The sequence below is a fragment of the Diabrotica virgifera genome, chromosome 9 (assembly GCF_917563875.1).
Source record: "Diabrotica virgifera virgifera chromosome 9, PGI_DIABVI_V3a".
Taxonomy (NCBI): domain Eukaryota; kingdom Metazoa; phylum Arthropoda; class Insecta; order Coleoptera; family Chrysomelidae; genus Diabrotica; species Diabrotica virgifera.
The window spans coordinates 212,585,421-212,603,911 of record NC_065451.1 but is presented as its reverse complement, the minus strand read 5'-3'; the positions used below and the strand labels follow the sequence as shown (position 1 = coordinate 212,603,911).

General features: G+C 31.1%; 1 protein-coding gene across 4 annotated transcripts in view; it reads right to left on the bottom strand.

Annotated features, from left to right (window-relative positions):
• LOC114326088 (uncharacterized) overlaps positions 1–18,491 on the bottom strand; it is a 113,122-nt gene that overhangs the window by 57,349 nt on the left and 37,282 nt on the right. For all 4 annotated transcript variants that reach the window (XM_050662427.1, XM_050662426.1, XM_050662424.1 and 1 more), the window contains one exon: positions 10,249–10,460. In XM_050662427.1, coding sequence (XP_050518384.1) covers positions 10,249–10,399 — 151 coding nt within the window. In that variant the 5' untranslated portion in view covers positions 10,400–10,460. The remainder of the gene's footprint in view (positions 1–10,248; positions 10,461–18,491) is intronic.

The following is an 18,491-nucleotide window of genomic DNA, read 5'->3' as shown; positions in this document are numbered from 1 at the left end:
ATACTCCTGTCGCCAGTGGGGGTACAACGGCCTCCTTAATTCAGATGGACTTACCCAAGTTCTTTTATGTATTTTGACCCGTAGAACACGAATTTTTTGGGTAACAGTCGATCCGGATGTCGATAAGATTGTTATAAACAAAGAACGTGAGGAATCACATAACAGCGATTTTTCGCAAAACAAAACATTGTTTTGTATTTTTTGGGTCATTCTAAGTAAAAAATGTGTTTACAAGTTTTTTCGTAGGATGCATAGTTTTCGACATAAACGCGGTTGAACTTTCAAAAAATCTAAAAATTGCAATTTTTGAACCCGAATAACTTTTGATCTAAAAGTAAAATAGCAATTCTGCTTACCGCATTTGAAAGTTCAAGCCAAATTCTATCGGTTTTGATTACTTTCACTGCTAAAAATTAATTTTTTTATTGTTAAACAAAGCTATAAACACATAGTGATTGAATGATTTTTCAATGCATTTCCCATTTTGAAATCGAACGAGTAGGCGCGCATACAGACAATTTCTACGTAGATTACGTACATTAAAACGCATGCATTGGGCACGGGAAACACCATGTGTTTATGGCTTTGTTTAACAAATAAAAACTTAATTTTTAGCAATGCAAATAATCAAAACCGATAGAATTTGACTTGAACTTTCAAATGCAGTAAGCAGAAAAGGCTACTTTATTTTTTAATCAAAAGTTATTCGGGTTCAAAAAATTGCACTTTTTCGATTTTTTGAAAGTTCAACCGCGTTTATCTCTAAAACTATGCATCCTACGAAAAAACTTGTAAGACCATTTTTTGCTGAGAATCTGAGAATCACCCAAAAAAATACAAAAAATGTTTTGTTTTGCGAAAAATCGCTGTTATGTAATTCCTCAAGTTCTTTGTTTATAACAAACTTATCGACATCCGGATCTACTGTTACCCAAAAAATTCATGTTCTACGGATCAAAATACATAAAAAAAAACTTGGGTAAGTCCATCTTTGTTAAGGAGGCCGTTGTGCCCCCCCCCCTGGCGACAGGACTAATATCAAATAATCAAATAAAAGATCTTTGAGTACAGGATATTTTATATTCATTCATTAAGCGTAATAGTAGGGGAGCAAAGTATGCTAAATATGCAGTCACTCGAGCGTTATGGGGACCTATTGGGTTGTGAAGAGTAGGTCCTAAAACCAAAAAAAGTTAAGTAAAGTTTTCCATTTTAGTGGGCGCTCGCCATTTTTTAATTTAATTTTCCATTTCCAACAATCGTTTTTTCCGATTATAACGCCATCTATCCATAATTTGAAAAAATGTTTCGAATAAAAGTGACTTTTTTTACGTAAAAAATCCAAATCTGCAATAAAAAATGGGGGCTCCTATTTAAGATTTTAAAGTAACCCCCCACCACACCGCCTTGGGGGGTTGTGTTTGATGCCATTCGATAGATTTTTCAAAAATATTGAATAAGTGTATTTTATAGTTTTTCGATCTGATGTTCATTTCGCGAAATATCGCGGGATTCGTATTTAAAAAATTAAATTTACCCCCACCCCTCTCCGTAAGAAGTCGTGTTTGGTATCATTCGATGGATTTTTAAAAAATATTGAGCACATATTTTTTAGTTTTTCGATCTGTCATTCATTTCGCGAAATATTCGCTTTTTTCTTGTGAAACTTTGGGACTCACCCATTTCCTTACGCCCGGTTCAAATCGTCAGATTTTTGAAATATACACTTTTTTGCATGTACTTAACTTACCTTATCTTAATCTGACAATTTCGAGTTTTTTTAAGGATAGATTTTTGTTTTCGGGCCCCCCTTAACGAACTCCTCTGTGTTAAGAGCCAATATATGGTATAGGTACATCTGCAGGGTAACAAGTTTCTCCTCATATGATAATCTAACGCGCTCGCGTAACTGCAAAAATTCCCGCTTGGGCTCCCCTACCATAACAATTCCTAGGGTTTGTAGCTGACACCATGGCGTTAAAAATCTAGTTCTTGGGTGAGTCCTGTTCAAAATCCTGTAGGTACCGCTTTGCCATTTATAGTTTTCTGTTTATCTTTGCTGCTGTCTTGACTCTTTTCCATTTCTTCCAGTTCTTTCACTGAGCTCTCTACTCTTTAACAACATCCATTATTGTTATATCTTCTTCTACGTCATCCAGTCATCTACTTTTAGGCCTTCCTCTACACCTGAGCCATAACGGTGTCCATTTAGTTATCATTCTCAGCATATCTGAGTGTGAGCGTTTCTATAATATATCCTATCCATTAGGATCATTATTTATACAGGGTGTCCAAAAAAAATGTTGAATTAATAATTAAACAATTAATTTAATTTAAAAAAATTTTTGGACACCCTGAATAACACATTTATATAACTGAATAGGGAATTGAATAACCTTTCAAATGAGCTAGCACTCGACCCCTATTCCTATTTAAAAAAATAGTCGACTACGTCATCACGCCCAAATAGATGACTTCACTAGTACGATATATATGTCAAAAAATCATAATTTAAAAATCTAATAACTTTTGTATTTTACATTTTTTTCTAATTCTGTAAATAAACCAGTTTACAAGGGGGTCAAAATATAGTGAATAACCCTGTACATTCACTGGGGCCGACCGACCGGCTCTGTCCCGTCATATATCTGACCGACTATAATAATTTTATTTATATTTAATTTAGAATGTGTATACTGATTTTCAGTCTTAGTAAATGGATTTAATTACCTTCGTAGGAAAGCAACTTTGATACCCTCTCAGTAACCCCTGTTCTACGTTTCACTTGACCGACCGCAGTATGTTTCTCTACACACTCACAGTAATCAACTGTGAAAAATATAGCTTTAGTAAATTCAAAGAGATTTTTCAGCGCTGCCTCTTGGACTATTAGTTCTTCTCCAATTTCGGCATTTGTTTTAATTCTTCTTTCTTTCCCTCTTGTTACATTGGACACAGTATCGTTTTCATTATTTTCTTTCCAATTTCAGAAAGCTATCTTCCTCTTTCTTGCAAATGTCGTTGTTTCCATGCCATACAGGTCTTATTAAGGTCTTATAGAGGTTCATCTTTGTTCTCTTACTTCTTAGCAGATTTCTATTTATTTCATATGTTTTTTGTCCTTTAGAATTCTTCCCTTTGTTCTTTTTTTTCGGTTTTCCGGTTTTCCTCATAAGGTAAAGGGGATAGAGTTTCAAATTTATGGTTTTGTGTTATTGATGTTTCTGAGTTGTGTCATCCTTCCCTATCGTCATATATTTTTACTTCATTATCTAATTTTTCAATTGCTTTTGTAAGTGTCGTCTTCGCCTTTGCTTTTATTCCTAGATTATCAACCAGTGTTTCATTATAAATACTGTACCTCAAAAATACGAATTTTTGTCTTTCTATTATTAAAGTGATTTTCAAATTATTACAGCCATCAGTAACCGTAGAATAAGAAACTTACAGGACTAAGTTTATAATTAAATGGTGGAAACCATGTAATATATATTGCTAAGCTTCTAATAAGACCTTTAGTCTAAGGAGGAGTAACAGTTTTCCGATACTTGGCAATTTGGGGATCAAGAAGGCGTTCGTCTTCAGTGATTGAATTAAGTGAAGGGGAAAACCGAAGGGACGAGTCAACTAATAACGTGATTAGAGTGTATTTTGCCGGAAAGTTGATGTTGAATGAATAGTTATTTGTATAACAAGGGAGGAAAGTGTAACTTTTCCTCCCGAGAATGAAGTTTACTGCCCGACGCGTAGCGGAGGGCAGTAATCATTCAAGGGAGGAAAAGGCACTTTACTCCCATGTTATACATATGGTTTTTCCACCTTCCTCAAATAACAAGTAATTTTGTCATTTTTACTTAATTTATTTATGTAACTAACCAACAAAATTTATTAGAACTAAAACAACAAGTAGGTACAATATAACTGTCAGCTGTCAAATATAAGTCAAATTATTAATGTAAACATTGTTAAATCAAAATAACAATTTACTGTTTTTTACCATTCTGCAAAATATAGGATGTTTTATAAATAAACGTTAAAATGTATAGATACTCCGTAATAGAAAATAGATATTATACAGGGCGTCAGTAAGTTATATTTCATGAATGAAATATTATGACGTCACTTTTACTTTTCCTCCCTAGGGAGGAAAAATATTTTCCTCCCTAGGGAGGAAAAGTACAACTTTGCTCCCTACAATCAGGTCCGGAAAAGTATACTTTCGGTAGAGGTAGGTGGAAAAGAATATTTATTTTTGATACTAGAGCTTCAATCAAAGGTTTTTAGTTGAAGTTTTTTATAGAAAAAGTTTGATCATCATATTGTTGTTTATATTATAAGAATTTTGTTTTTGAGATTTTGTTCGTGTAACTATTATATGGTTGCGGGTGGTACTTGTACTGTATAAATAATGATAAAATATTTAATTTTACGATTTACGAATCATCTTAACCATCTAAAACATCTCTAGGTATCTATGGATCTATTTATATTCGTCTATGGTCCATTATGAATTTAATAGTTTATACGCAATTTTATTTTTTGAATGCGTAGGCGGGGGGTTAGTATAAACATAGGCTCAAGCTTGTGAGGTCGTCACCATTGTCTCCAGGATGCCATTTTGGAAAAAAGGTGGCGAATAGTTTTCGCATTGTATTTCGTAAACTAGCAACCCTACAGAAAATGTTATAAGACATTATTTGTAGCAGATTAAATTGTCTTTAATAGGGGAGTGCATATAGATTTTCACTTTGGAAAAAATCAAACAAGATAGAACTTTGTGTAATTTCGTTAAGAAATGTTTAATAAACATATCAAAAAGTTCTACTCGACAAGTGGGTGCTTCATTTTTTATTTAACAAATGAACTACGAAGTTTGATGTTTTTTTAAATAATTTCGAAAATATAAATTTTAGAACAAAACTGACTTGACCATTGAAAATTTCAGAAAATTATACAAAAAAAAAACCTTAAGCTATCTTATGGTTATAATAAAAAGAAATAAAATTTATGGGCATAAGTACGGTGGGGGCGGAAAATGAGTCCTACATGAATTTTGTTTAAAAATTATTTAAAAATGTGTAACTAATACAATTTTTTTTATGCAACTCTCAATTTTGCACAACTTACCTTTCAAGCATCGTAGTAAATGATGATTTATTCAAAAAAAAATCTCAAAAATTTAATTCAAATGATATGACTTCTTAAAAAATGAAATTTTTGAAACCTTCGTAGTTTTATAGAATTACCACCATTTAAAGACGGTACCTATTACTTAAGTTTGAACAAATCTATTACAGTTTTATAAGTGCTTTTTTAAACCTTAGGATGTAATCTTTAAAATGCACTAAATTACTTTACTTTAGAAATGAAATAGACTATTTCATTTGAGAAAATTAAGAACGATAACAAAAATGTAATACAAAAACCGACAATTGATCAAAACTTTTTTCTGTAAAACTTACCTAAAATACATTTAATAATAAACTTCAACAATAATAAATGTTCAGCAAAAAAATTTTTTTTAGATCTTATATACAGTATGTCTGCGTAACTTGGAACCTATTGATAACTTTTTTATTACCAGTTTTACGAAAAAAAGTTATTCTTTATAAAATACTCTGCATCGTATATAATCTAAGATGCCTATATATTCTAAGATGCAATCATCAAATATCAAATTTAATGAATTTTATACGAGGTATGTCAAAAAACATGAATTTCACTCTAGAGTAAAGTATGGTTAAATTTCACAATATCGAAAATTGTTATTAGGAAAAGTTGTTTGGAATTAAAAAATTTGTTTTAGTGTTTAATTACATTCTTCTAATTAAAATATTGTGAATAATAAAGGCTCTTAACTCTTAAGGAAAAATTTATATTTTTTACATACCTCGTATAAAATTAAAAAAGTTTAATATCTGATGGTTGTATCTTAGATTTTAGACCAGAAAAAGCATTTTATGAAGAATAACTTTTTTTCGTAAAAGTGATAATAAAATAGTTATCATAATTGTAATAAAATCATGATGAGTATCAGTAATTTGAGAAAAAATTAAAAAAAAAATTCGATTAGAATAATGTAATTGTAAATTTAAACATAGTTTTTAATTTCAAACAACTTTTCATAATAGCATTTTTTCATATTCTGAAATATAAAGGTACTTTACTCTTTAACGAAATTCATATTTTTGACATAACTCATATAAAATTGATAAAATTTGATATCTGATGGTTGAGTTTTATATTTTTGACTATCCAGAGCATTTTATGAAGAATAACTTTTTTTCGTAAAATTGATAATAAAAAAGTTTCCATGTGGTTCCTAGCTACGCAGACACACTGTATAGGAGCTTCTGTATAAGAATTCTCAAATTGCAATGCCATATTCGGATTCAGTATAATCAAAAACAAAATAGAAACATATTTGATCAAAGTAAAATGATGAATTTAACAATATTTTTAAAATTATTTATATAAAATAATTGTTATTGTATAAAAAATTAATAAACAATTAGCGGACAAATCTGCGAGTAGAACTTTTTACTTTAACATGTATATAAACTAACAAAAAAAGTTTTAGAAAAATATAAGCTTGTTTGAATTTTTCCGAAACAATGCATATTTTCGTTCTAATTTATTGCACTCCCTTATAACTTTATTTTACTTTTTATAATAAAATGGCAAATAAAAAATTATAAACAAAAATATCTAAAAATTTTTGAATGATTTTTAGGTTTTATAACTTTTTTCTGGTCATCTTACAATAAAATAACAGAAGAGCAAATTTATAGAGGGTTTTTCAGCGAACAATTCCCACTACAAATTTGTTTAATTTCATTAATGTATCTTGGTTCTTCAATTCCCGTAAAAATACGATAAAAATCAGCATTAGGCTTAATTTTTTATTATAAATTTTGTATTCATATCATTTTATATCAATTTATTATTTTCTTAACAGTCCTATGATATTATTAATTTATTATTGACCCCTTTCCCAACCACAAATCATTCGTTCTACGCTTTCTGAATCCCGATTGTATGATTCTGTAACTGTCGTAGCAAAGGACATTGGCATTCTTGTATCGCTCAAGGCAGTAAGAAGAAAGCAGTTGAATCTATTTTTTAAACCTTCAAGAAGGTGTAAGTCGGTTCAGTTATATTGTCCTTCAAGTTTTATATGATAACGAAGTCATTTCTGAGAATTTGCTGTTTCTCCATGCTTTGTCAGGATGCGACACAGACACAACCCTCAGCTTACAAGATCGGCAGACTTAAATTTATCAAAAGTTTACAGAAACATTCTGAGTTAGCTAGCGGAACAGCATTATTTATCAGTGAGAAAGTTGAGTTATCTTTGCTCACTGTCGTTGGCGAACGTTTTTAGTCTCTTTATAAATAAAGGAAATGGAAATAAAGATGATTCTCAGGACAGCATGAGATATAAACAATTCGCTAAGACAGTGGCCAAAAATGCATCTCATTTGTCATCGCCTCCTCCAACACAACATGAAGCCCGTTTGTACAGTCTATGAGTTTATCACTAGGTTCAGTCGTGGTTCGGCTAACACTGCGATCTTGAAGATTGGGGCTGGAAAAGCATGGAAAAATTAGAATACCAATCCAAACTTCAAAACGTCCAGCACCCCAAGAACTTCTGAAAATAATGTTCTGCAGATGCAAATGAAACTGTGGAAATATGTGTGGTTATCGAAAAGCAGACCTTAAATAATGATCTGTGTGTGTTTCAATTTTTCTGTTGAAACCTTTACTACGAAACCTGGCGAAACCTGGGCCATCAAAGAAAATAAAAAACAAAAGCTGGAAAATAACTTTTCAAATTATACAGGGTGTTAGTAAATAAGTGTGAAAAACTTTAAAGGGAAATACATGGAAAAATGGAAATACAGGGAAAATGGAAAAAAAGGGAAATACATGGAAAAATAAGGACAGTTTGCTCTATAAAAGTATGTCCGCAAATGCTTCGTTTCCAAGATACGGGGTGTTGAATTTTTTTTTTCAAACTGCGAATTTTTTTATTGCTCTAAAACCTTTTAAGCTACAAGAAAATTAAATTTGGTGGGTTTCAAGAGGTAGTTATTGCGCATTTTTTTGGCAAACAAATAACAATTTTATATTCATCATTGACGCGCCTACTGGTAATGGTCTGAATTTTTTTAAAGAAAAAGATAGTACGCCACTGATATATTTCAAATTAAAAATTATTTTTGTATTTCACGTTTAATTTATGATAAAGAACCTTTCTTGTCATTTTTTTCATATGGTGCATCGTTTTTATGCAAAAAATAAAACATCTTCGCGCGTATTTTTCATTTCGTAATACATTATCAAGAACTCTCCAATATAATAATGCCAAACTAGAACAATAACAAAAAATATTTCTAAAAAGATTTTAACTATATGCAAGGCTACAACAAATGTTGAAAATTACCTCCTTTAAAGATGACAGAGTAATTTTATATTCACCATTGGCGCGTGTACGGGTAGTGGCCCGAATTTTTTAAAGAAAAAATAGTACGCCACTGAGGTATGTCAAATTAAAAATCATTTTTAAATTCCTCGTTCAATTTACGACAAAAAATCTGCGCCGTTTTTATGCAAAAAAATAAAATATCTTAACGTTTACAAAGTATTTGTTTGTTGTTTATTTGGGTTTATATGACTGCGGACACTAAATCCATTCGCCAATTTACAAAGTATTTGAAATAAGTTTCTATGCATATGGAATCTACCTCGAATAATTTGTAAGCGTTAAGATGTTTTATTTTTTTGTATAAAAACGGCGCCTCATATGAACAAAAGACAAGAATGATTTTTTATCGTAAATTGAACGAAGAATTCAAAAATGATTTTTAATTTGACGTTTCTTAGTGGCGTACTATTTTTTTTTTTTAAAAAGTTCAGACCATTACCTGTACGGGCGCCAATGGTGAATATAAAATTATTCTGTTACCTTTAAAGGAGGTAATTTCTGTTATTGTTCTACTTTGGTATTATTATATTGGAGAGTTCTTGATAATGTATTAAGAAATGAAAAATACGCTCGAAGATGTTCTATTTTTTGCATAAAAACGTTGCACCATAGGAAAAAAATACAAGAAAGGTTATTTTTCATAAATTAAACGTGGAATACAAATACAATTTTTAATTTAAAATTTCTCAGTGGCGTACAATTTTTTTCTTTAAAAAAATTGAGACCATTACGCGTAGGCGCGCCAATGATGAATATAAAATTGTTATTTGTTTGCCAAAAAATGCGCAATAACTACCTCTTGAAACCAACCAAATGTAATTTTCATATCTCAACCGGTGTTAGAGCAATAAAACAATTGGCAGTTTGAAATAAAAATTTCAACACCCTGTATCTCGGAAACAAAGCATTTGCAGACATACGTTTATAGAGCAGACTGTCATTATTTTTTCATGTAGAATTATTCTTTAAAGTTTTTCATACTTATTTACTAACACCCTGTATAATTATGCTCAAAATTATCTCGTCTGGAAATTGTGCGTGGATTAAGCCCAATGGGGATATCACGTAAAAAAATGCGCTTCCAGACTCTACCTCAGAGAGAGTCAGGAAAAGGATCGATAATAACTTAATAAAAATATATAAATATTAAGAAAATGATAAATTTTATGAATAAAAAAATTGATAATAGAAAACTAGGCCTAATGTTTGGTTTTTATCATATTCTTACGAGTATTCAAGAACCGGGCCAACTTCGGAGCGCTGTAAAAACCAGTAGAAATTATGAAATTAAAAAAAATATTGTAGTGAAAATTATTCGTTGAAGAATCCTCTATAATGTCCTTTTATTGTAAAATTAGCAGATAAAAAGTTATAAGTCCTAAAAGAAAATATTTTCAACAATTATTAGTTATTTTTGTTGTATAGTATGTACTAAGAAAAATATACAATTGTAGGCAATTTAATTTGCTAAAAATAATAACAAAAATAATGTCTTAAAAAATGTTCTGTAGGGTTGCTAGTTTACGAGATACGGCGCGTTTACAGCGCGAAAACCCTTTGCGCCCTATTTTCTACTAGGTTAGCCGGGAGACAAGGGAGACGACTCACCAAAGTTGAATGTAAGCTTATACTAACCCCTCGTACACATAAAAAAAATAAAACTGCGTCCTCTGAAAATTTCAACCTTAAATTTCTACTTTTCAATGGACTGGTCCTTATATCTTAATTAAAACTAAGTTAAAACTAATAATGATTACCCAAGTTGTACTTCCAGAAATCTCTGGTGGGCAGATTCCCGTTACGTCCTCCCAGGATATAGACGTATTCCCCGACGAGAGTTGAACTGTGCTTCGACCTCGCCGATGGCGCCGGACTCTTAATGTTATCGGGCGCCACACTGCTCCACATTTCACATCGAAACTGATCCTTTTCCTGCTCTTCTTCTTGTTCTTGCGATTCCCGATTTAACCTAAAAACGAAAAGGTCCCGATAAGTATTATACGACTTCCAAACAAAGCAATGGTTCAAATTTTAGCGTTAAAGTTTTATATTTTATTTTATTTAGCGTATGGATACATCACAATAATTGAGTTTTTGTGTATAAGTAAAGAGGACAATAAAAAATTAGTAAATAAAAATATTTATAGGGGAGTGCATATAGATTTTCACTTCGGAAAAAATCAAACAAGATAGAACTTTTTGTAATTTCATTAAGAAATCTTTAATAAACAACATATCAAAAAGTTCTACTCGAGAAGTGGGTGCTTCATTTTTTATTAAACAAATGAACTACGAAATTAGATGTTTTTTTAAATAACTCCAAAAATATAAATTTTAGAAAACAACTAACTTGACCATTGAAAAATTCAAAAAATTTTACAAAAAAACCTTCTATAAAGAATTTTTTAAAACTAAATCTGTATCTTCTATAATTTTTTATTTATAACGCTAAAGTCACCCTTCTCACAAATATTGGCGCACTGTAAACTAGCGTACGGCGAAGTGCACGGTTGAGTTATTTTAATGTAATTCTTTAACTAATGGATCCAATAAAATTTTACAAATTGAGCATGAAAGAAGAATAATTAAGCTATCTTATGGTTGTAATAAAAAGAAATAAAATGTACGGGCATAAGTACGGTGTGGGCGGACAATGAGCCTTACGTGAATTTTGTTTAAAAATGATTTAAACATGTGTAACTAATACAATGTTTCTTATAAAACTCTCAATGTTGCACAACTTACCTTTCAAGCATCTTGATAAGTGATGTTCTATTCAAAAAAAATCTCAAAAATTTAATTCAAATGATTTGACGTCTCAAAAAATTAAATTTTTGAAATCTTTGTAGTTTTATAGAATTACCACCACTTTAAGACGATATTACTCGAGTTTGAACAGATATATTACAGTTTTATAAGTGCTTTTTTAAACCTTAGGATGTATTCTTTAAAATACACTGAATTATTTTACTTTAGAGATGAAATAAACTATTTCTTTTTGAGAAAATTGAGAAGGATAACAGAAATGTAATACAAAAATCGAAAATTACCAGCTAAAAAAATGTTTGTATAAAGTGATCAACACTTTTTTCTGTAAAACTTACCTAAAATACATTTAATAATAAGTTTCAACAATAATAAATGTTCAGCAAAAAAATTTTTTTAGCTCTTATACAGTATGTTTGCGTAACTTGGAACCTATTGATGACTTTTTTATTATCAGTTTTACGAAAAAAAGTTATTCTTTATAAAATACTCTGCATCATATGTAATCTCAGATGCAATCATCAAATATCACATTTAATTAATTTTATACGAGGTATGTCAAAAAATATGAATTTCATTCAAAAGTAAAGTACTTACCTTTACATTTCACAATATCGAAAATTGTTATTAGGAAAAGTTGTTTGGAATTAAAAAATTTGTTTTAGTGTTCAATTACATCCTTCTAATTAAAATATTGTGAATAATAAAGGCACTTAACTCTTAAGAAAAATTCATATTTTTTACATACCTCGTATAAAATTTAAAAAGTTTGATATCTGATGGTTGTATCTTAGATTTTAGACCAGGCAGAGCATTTTATGAAGAATAACCTTTTTTCGCAAAAGTGATAATAAAATAGTTATCATAGTTGTAATTAAATGATGATAAATATCCGTAATTTGAGAAAAAAATGAAAAAAAAAATTTCGATTAGAATGATGTAATTGTATATTTAAACATAGTTTTTAATTTTAAACAACTTTTCATAATACCATTTTTTGATATTCTGGAATATAAAGGTACTTGACTCTTTAACGGAATTCATATTTTTAACATAACTCGTATAAAATTGATAAAATTTGATATCTGATGGTTAAGTTTTAGATTTTTGACTATCCTGAGCATTTTATGAAGAATGACTTTTTTTTTCGTAAAATCGATAATAAAAAAGTTTTCCATGTGGTTCCTAGCTACGCAGACATACTGTATAAGAACTTCTGTATAAGAATTTTCAAATTGCATTGCCATATTCGGATTCAGCATATCCAAAAACAAAATAGAAACATATTTGATCAAAGAAAAATGATGAATTCAACGATATTTTTAAAATTATTTATACAAAACCTTTGCTATTGTTTAAACAATTAATAAACAATTAGCGGCCAAATCTGCGAGTAGAACTTTTTACTTTAACATGTATATAAACTAACAAAAAAAGTTTTAGAAGATTATAAGCTTGTTTGAATTATTCCGAAACAATGCATGTTTTCGTTCTAATTGCACTCCCCTATTAATTAAATGCGAAAAGTCTCAGATACAGAATTCACCATTATAATAAAAATTAAAATGGTAAATAATTATTTAAATCTGAAAACTTGTTGGAACTTCTTTCTGGTGCGTCCTTAATCTGTGACTTTTACAATTTATAAGACAACAGACGACGAATATAGAAAGCGAAAAGGACTCTACAATATGCAGTCACATTCCGCTTTCATTCGTCTAGGAAAAACGGTCCGAAAGAAAGTTCCTAGTACTCAAATCTGAGTAAAGATAGAACTGAAAGAGACAGTTTATGTTTCCTTTCCATTCAGAGGCGATGCACTACCTCCAGACAGCCGTTTCTGCCTTACGACATCATCGGTGGAACTGTTAGCGTCTGTAGTTTTTGTTCTACGATGTATTTATTCGTTTGGGATTCGGTCTCTCAGAGAGTCGGAATCTTGTTCACTACCTTTTTTGTGTTAATGTTTCCGCTTTATAAGTGAGTACAAGTAGCGCATACTAATCAAAGATTTTTCTTAGGAGGCATATGAGCAAATTCGTATAAAACCTTAAACACGGTAAAACAAGGAAAGACAGCTTTAACGACAAAATAACTCATACTAGATTATCTCGATTATGTCATGAAGACACGTTCATTCAAATATACAAAATATAAGCTTCTATCAATCGTCTATAATGTTCAACCATGGTATATTTGTTTCTTATTTCAATGTGTTTTGTGTAGGGATCTTCTTTCCATTTTCCTAATTTCTTGTACCTCTTCCCTTCATCACATGTGATCTCTCGACCTTCAACTTTTACTCGTCTATTATCCATATTTCCTCTTCTTCTTCCTTTATACTAGTAATTTGACTTCTTCTCCTTTTTAATGTGTTGATCCGAATAAATTGTTTTCCCATTCGTCAGACACCTTTTGATTCTTCCAAGCTTCTTTGAAAATTATCCACAGCCATTCCTAACCCTTTCCCCCTAGTCGCTTTATCTTTTCTGACGCAATTTCGTCCCCTCCACATGCTTTTCCTGGTTTGATTCTATTTATAGCTTCATCCTTTTCCTCTCTTGTTACCTTCGGTAAATTTTCCGCTACTTCGTCTTCCTCTAAATATTCTAGTGCCAGTTCGCCCTCAAATGTTTCTGTATAATGTTGTTTAAAAATTTATAATATTTCTATTTTCTCCGTTTTTAGATGACAGTGTTTGTCTTTTAGTGCTCTTATTTCTTTTCTTTTGTTGCCTTTTAACCTCTTTTTGCGAGTCCAGATTTGTCTCTTATTTTATATCCTTTGTTTAAATTAACTCCAAATTTGTCCCAGCTCTCTCTCCTTTTGCGATTTTGATTGTTCCTTTTTCTGTGTTTCTCTTTGTAGTGTATTCCTTCTTATCGGATTATGTGGGTGTTTGGTTATATTTCTTTCAATCATTTTTCTTTTCCTTTATTAATGTTTTGATTTATTGACTCAACCATTCTATTCTCTTAAAAATGTTTGTTAAATTTTCTTATTCCGCATACTTCTTCCGCCTTATGGGTTATTGTTCTTTTCACTGGCGAAGCGTCCATGTAACCACTGTTACCATTGGTAACAGTTAAAAATCTTGCAAATAAATATGTATTTTATGACGATGAATAATTCCATTTATTATTTTATTTTATTTTTACCAATAGAAATATATTATGTGTTAATAGTACCTAATTCAGTAAACAGCCAGACACACGAAAATATTGGCGAGTTTATGTGACTCAGTTGCACTTTATTATATTCTGTTACCAGTCTCATTTGTGGTGACAATGAATGGTTATCTCGCTGTCGCTCGGGCGGCTCGGGACCGGCTAGTGTGAAAATTTTGAAGGAGCGATGGGCGTAAGCGCGCTGTGTATATCAGTAGGGCTGTTACCAAATTTAAATTTGCTAACAGTACCTATAATAAAAAGTGTGCGTGCAGTTCACCATGGATGAGTGTCGCTGCGTAATCGATCAACTACTTGAAAAGTAATTCTGATTGAAAAATAAAATGAGATTATTAAAAAAGGAATTTAAAAAATTAGCTCGATATTTTAAATTTAGTTGGTACAGTGAAAATCCTTGGTTATGTGGTTGCAAGAAAAATAGACTGTATTGTTGGCCATGTCTTCTGGTTTTTACAGAAAAATGAGTGGACCAGGTTCACGATTTAAATAGTTTTAAAGTTTTAAAAAAGAGACATGAAATTTCTCCGTTACCTACATGTAAGATGTATACCCAATTTGATTAAGTTTGGCAAAACAAAAATCAAAAGTTCTCTTAACCAAGCATTTAAAGCAAATATTGCTAAACACAATGAGTTTGTTAAAAAAATAGATAGTTACTCGTATATCCTTAGCTCACTTAAAATAGATATGTACCGTATGTTTTTTGGCCGAACAAGAATTAGCGTTTTGTGGTCATTTCGAGGGCGACGGCTCTGACATTCGAGGCAATTACAGGGAATTGTTAACATTAATTGCCAAAAAAGATCAAAAATTTTGCCAACATCTAGAAACATCAACTGTTTTTCCGAGAGTTTCAAGTGATATACAAAATCATATTATTGAAGCTATATGTATTGTTATATTTCTATTTGATATAAAAATTAAAATTTGATAATTATAAACAAAATTCACTTTAATATAAAATATTTTTAATTTTCTCAACCTCGGGCATATAAATTTAGAACAACCTGTATACAACAAATTGTTATATTTAATTTTAAGAAGTGATTAGAATAAGCGTACGAAACTCGGAAACATTGTGCTTAGATAAACAAAGTGAATGACGCGTACCATTATCGTTCTTCTCGGAAGGTCGATCATTAGCCTATGCTAAATAAAACTCAGTGAAATAGATGATAGTTCATTATCGTTTTTCGCGGAAGGTTTCGATCATTAGCCTATGCTAAATAAGACTCATTTGAAAGAGAGAATAGGTCATTAAAATTTGTAAATAGTTAGAAAGTATTTTAGAATGGGAATTAAATATTTTCTTTTGAAATCCATTAAGCATATTTAGAAAGATTAAAAATTGGTTTTGAGGAATATTACGAATGAGAGTTGGTGGTGGAAGATTGATTTGTGAATCTGGAAGGGATATTTAGAAAGTAGGGGAATGGATGACAAAGTGAGAGCAGAATGTTTTGAGCTGTCGAGAAGTGAAGTCGAGTAGTAGACGGTAGTGTTCGAGGAGTGAGAAAGCCGGTGTAGTTCCGTGAGTGTGGAGTATCTATCGTGGAACGAGAAGTAGGCCAGGTCGAGAGTAAAAGAACCTCCTTGAGCCCAGAGTGTCCCGGTAGCTGATAGCAGTTTCGAAAAAGGTAGAACACAGCATCACGACAAAAGCAGGAACGAGAGCTATTCGAGCTAGTTTTTCAAAGGAGAACATCACTGGAAGCCAGGACGAGGTTTGATCGCAGCCAAGGATAGCAGGAAAGGGTCTTGTGTGAGGACATTTTCAGTTCACCAGGAAAAGGTCAGTCTCATTTGTTTGGACATGAATGTATGGGTTTTTCGTATTAAATTCCACATAAAAAATTGAATAACATAATCAATAATATCAGAAAAGCTTCATCAAACTTAAATAGAGTTGTTCCTAATAACTCCTAATAGTTAAATGTTAATAAAAACTTTCAATTGAAAACCAAAAGGAAATAAGATTCCCATTTGTAAATGTTATGTTTAAGAATAATAAGAAATAGCAAATATTAAGCATTGATTGCCTTTTTTAAATAAAATAAAAAATATTTTGATTATAATTGTAACCCATATGTGTATTTTTTTTACTCTTTTCTTTTCTATCCCGATTAGGAACCATTAAGAAATATTTAGAAGCCACGGAAGTAAGTAATTAATTTATAATTCGCCCTGAGATTGAAAACATATTGATATGTGATCTGGTTAATTAATTAGATTAGTATTAATACATTGATTAAATTAAGTAACATATAAGAATATTATCTCATATCAATAATCAAGATCACATCAGTATATACATTTAGCCATATCTTCATTTTTTTAAATAAGATTTTTTGCATCTGGTTTTCGTAACACTTTAGAAAAAGTCACGCGTCGCCACTGGTTCTTTTAAATAGTTTTCACTTTTCTTCGAGATTTGTTTGGATTTCCTCATTATCATATTTTTTTGAACTCTTCGTTTGTTTCGTGTTGGTATTTTTCTTGTAATTCTCCCTTCTTTAGTTTTGATATTGTTATTTTTCTGTATTTAGTTTTATCTTTTTTCTTACTGGTTTTACTATAAATTCTGTTACAAGTATTCTATGCTATAATGATATTTCTGCTTCTCTTTTTCTTTCAATTTTTGTATTAGGTTTGTTAATTCTTTCATATATTCATATGTTCTATGTCTATTATACTTTTAGCATATCTTTCTTCTGCTACAAACGTGTACTTATCCTCTATTCGTTGGTTGCTATGGATGTTTCCAATCTAGATCTAATCTCATTTAGATCGTTTCTTCTGCAAAATTCGATCATTCTTATTCCATTTCTATGTATGGTTCTCTCTCCATATTTTCCGATACCCCCATATCCCTCTATTATGATCTTGTTAATTATAAAGAACACTTCTTCTTCTTCTTCCTTCTTGTATGTAGGCTTTAAAGCCTGTTTATTCTTCAGCATTAGCCTCCTAAATTGTTTAAGTTATCGCACCATCTTTTTCTTGGTCTGCCAATACTTCTTCGTCCATTTGGTGACTTATCTCGTGCTATTCGTACTATCCTATCCTCTGCCATTCTACTAATGTGTTCGTTCCACTCCTGTTTCCGATTTGTCATCCATCCATTTATGTCTTCTACATTGCATGATCTTCTTATTTATGTTTTCGCTTCTCTCTCTATCCAACAGATTTTTCCCTGATATTCGTCGGAGTATTTTCATCTCTGTTATTTTTAGTAATCGTCTCGTTTTAGATATGTCAGGTCTTGTGTCCACCGTGTCTTGTCTTAGGTGTTTGTTTTCCAGATTGTGTCATTAAGAGATCCCGCCGCTTTACTTGCTTTTAAGCTTTGTTGTCGTACTTCCTCATCAACATCTCCGTAACTAGTTATATCTATTCCCAGATATCTAAACACAATTTTTGAAATAAAAAGCTAAAGCCTGAAATTTCTTGCATGCAAGAATATTTCTGTCTTTCCTGCTCCAAATTTCGTTATCGATTGATTTAATTACCTTAACATCTATTTAAATCCAACAGGAAATCATCAAGCGTTTCTTTTAACTAAAGACATCAAAAACATGTGCAAAGAACGATTTTTCATGTTGTCGATTAGATTCACACGTCGCCACATTACAGAAGTAGTTCCGAAATAAATATCAAAGGGAAACAGCTACACTTGGGGGAATGTCGACACATTCGCCCCTCGGGAACCGTTATAGTCGTCTTCCAGGCCTCGAACAGTAATGAATGGTAGCAGAGCAGAACATGTTCTTATGTAATGGTAATTTCGGTAAGAGGGGTATGTGTGGGGGAGGATAGAATTAGACTAGGTAACAGGATTATTCGAAGCTTGTGTTTATTTTACTTTTCTTGAGGATTTTAGTAAATTTATTATAAATTAATGTCACTACAGATGTTTCAGCAGAGTGCCTTTCTCAAGTGATCTATTTTACTGCAGGTCCGCATTTTAAAGTCTCTAACTGAATAGATTGAGTAGTGGGAAGCTGTTTATCTCAAGTTGGTCATTTAGAATTATATCTATATTTTTT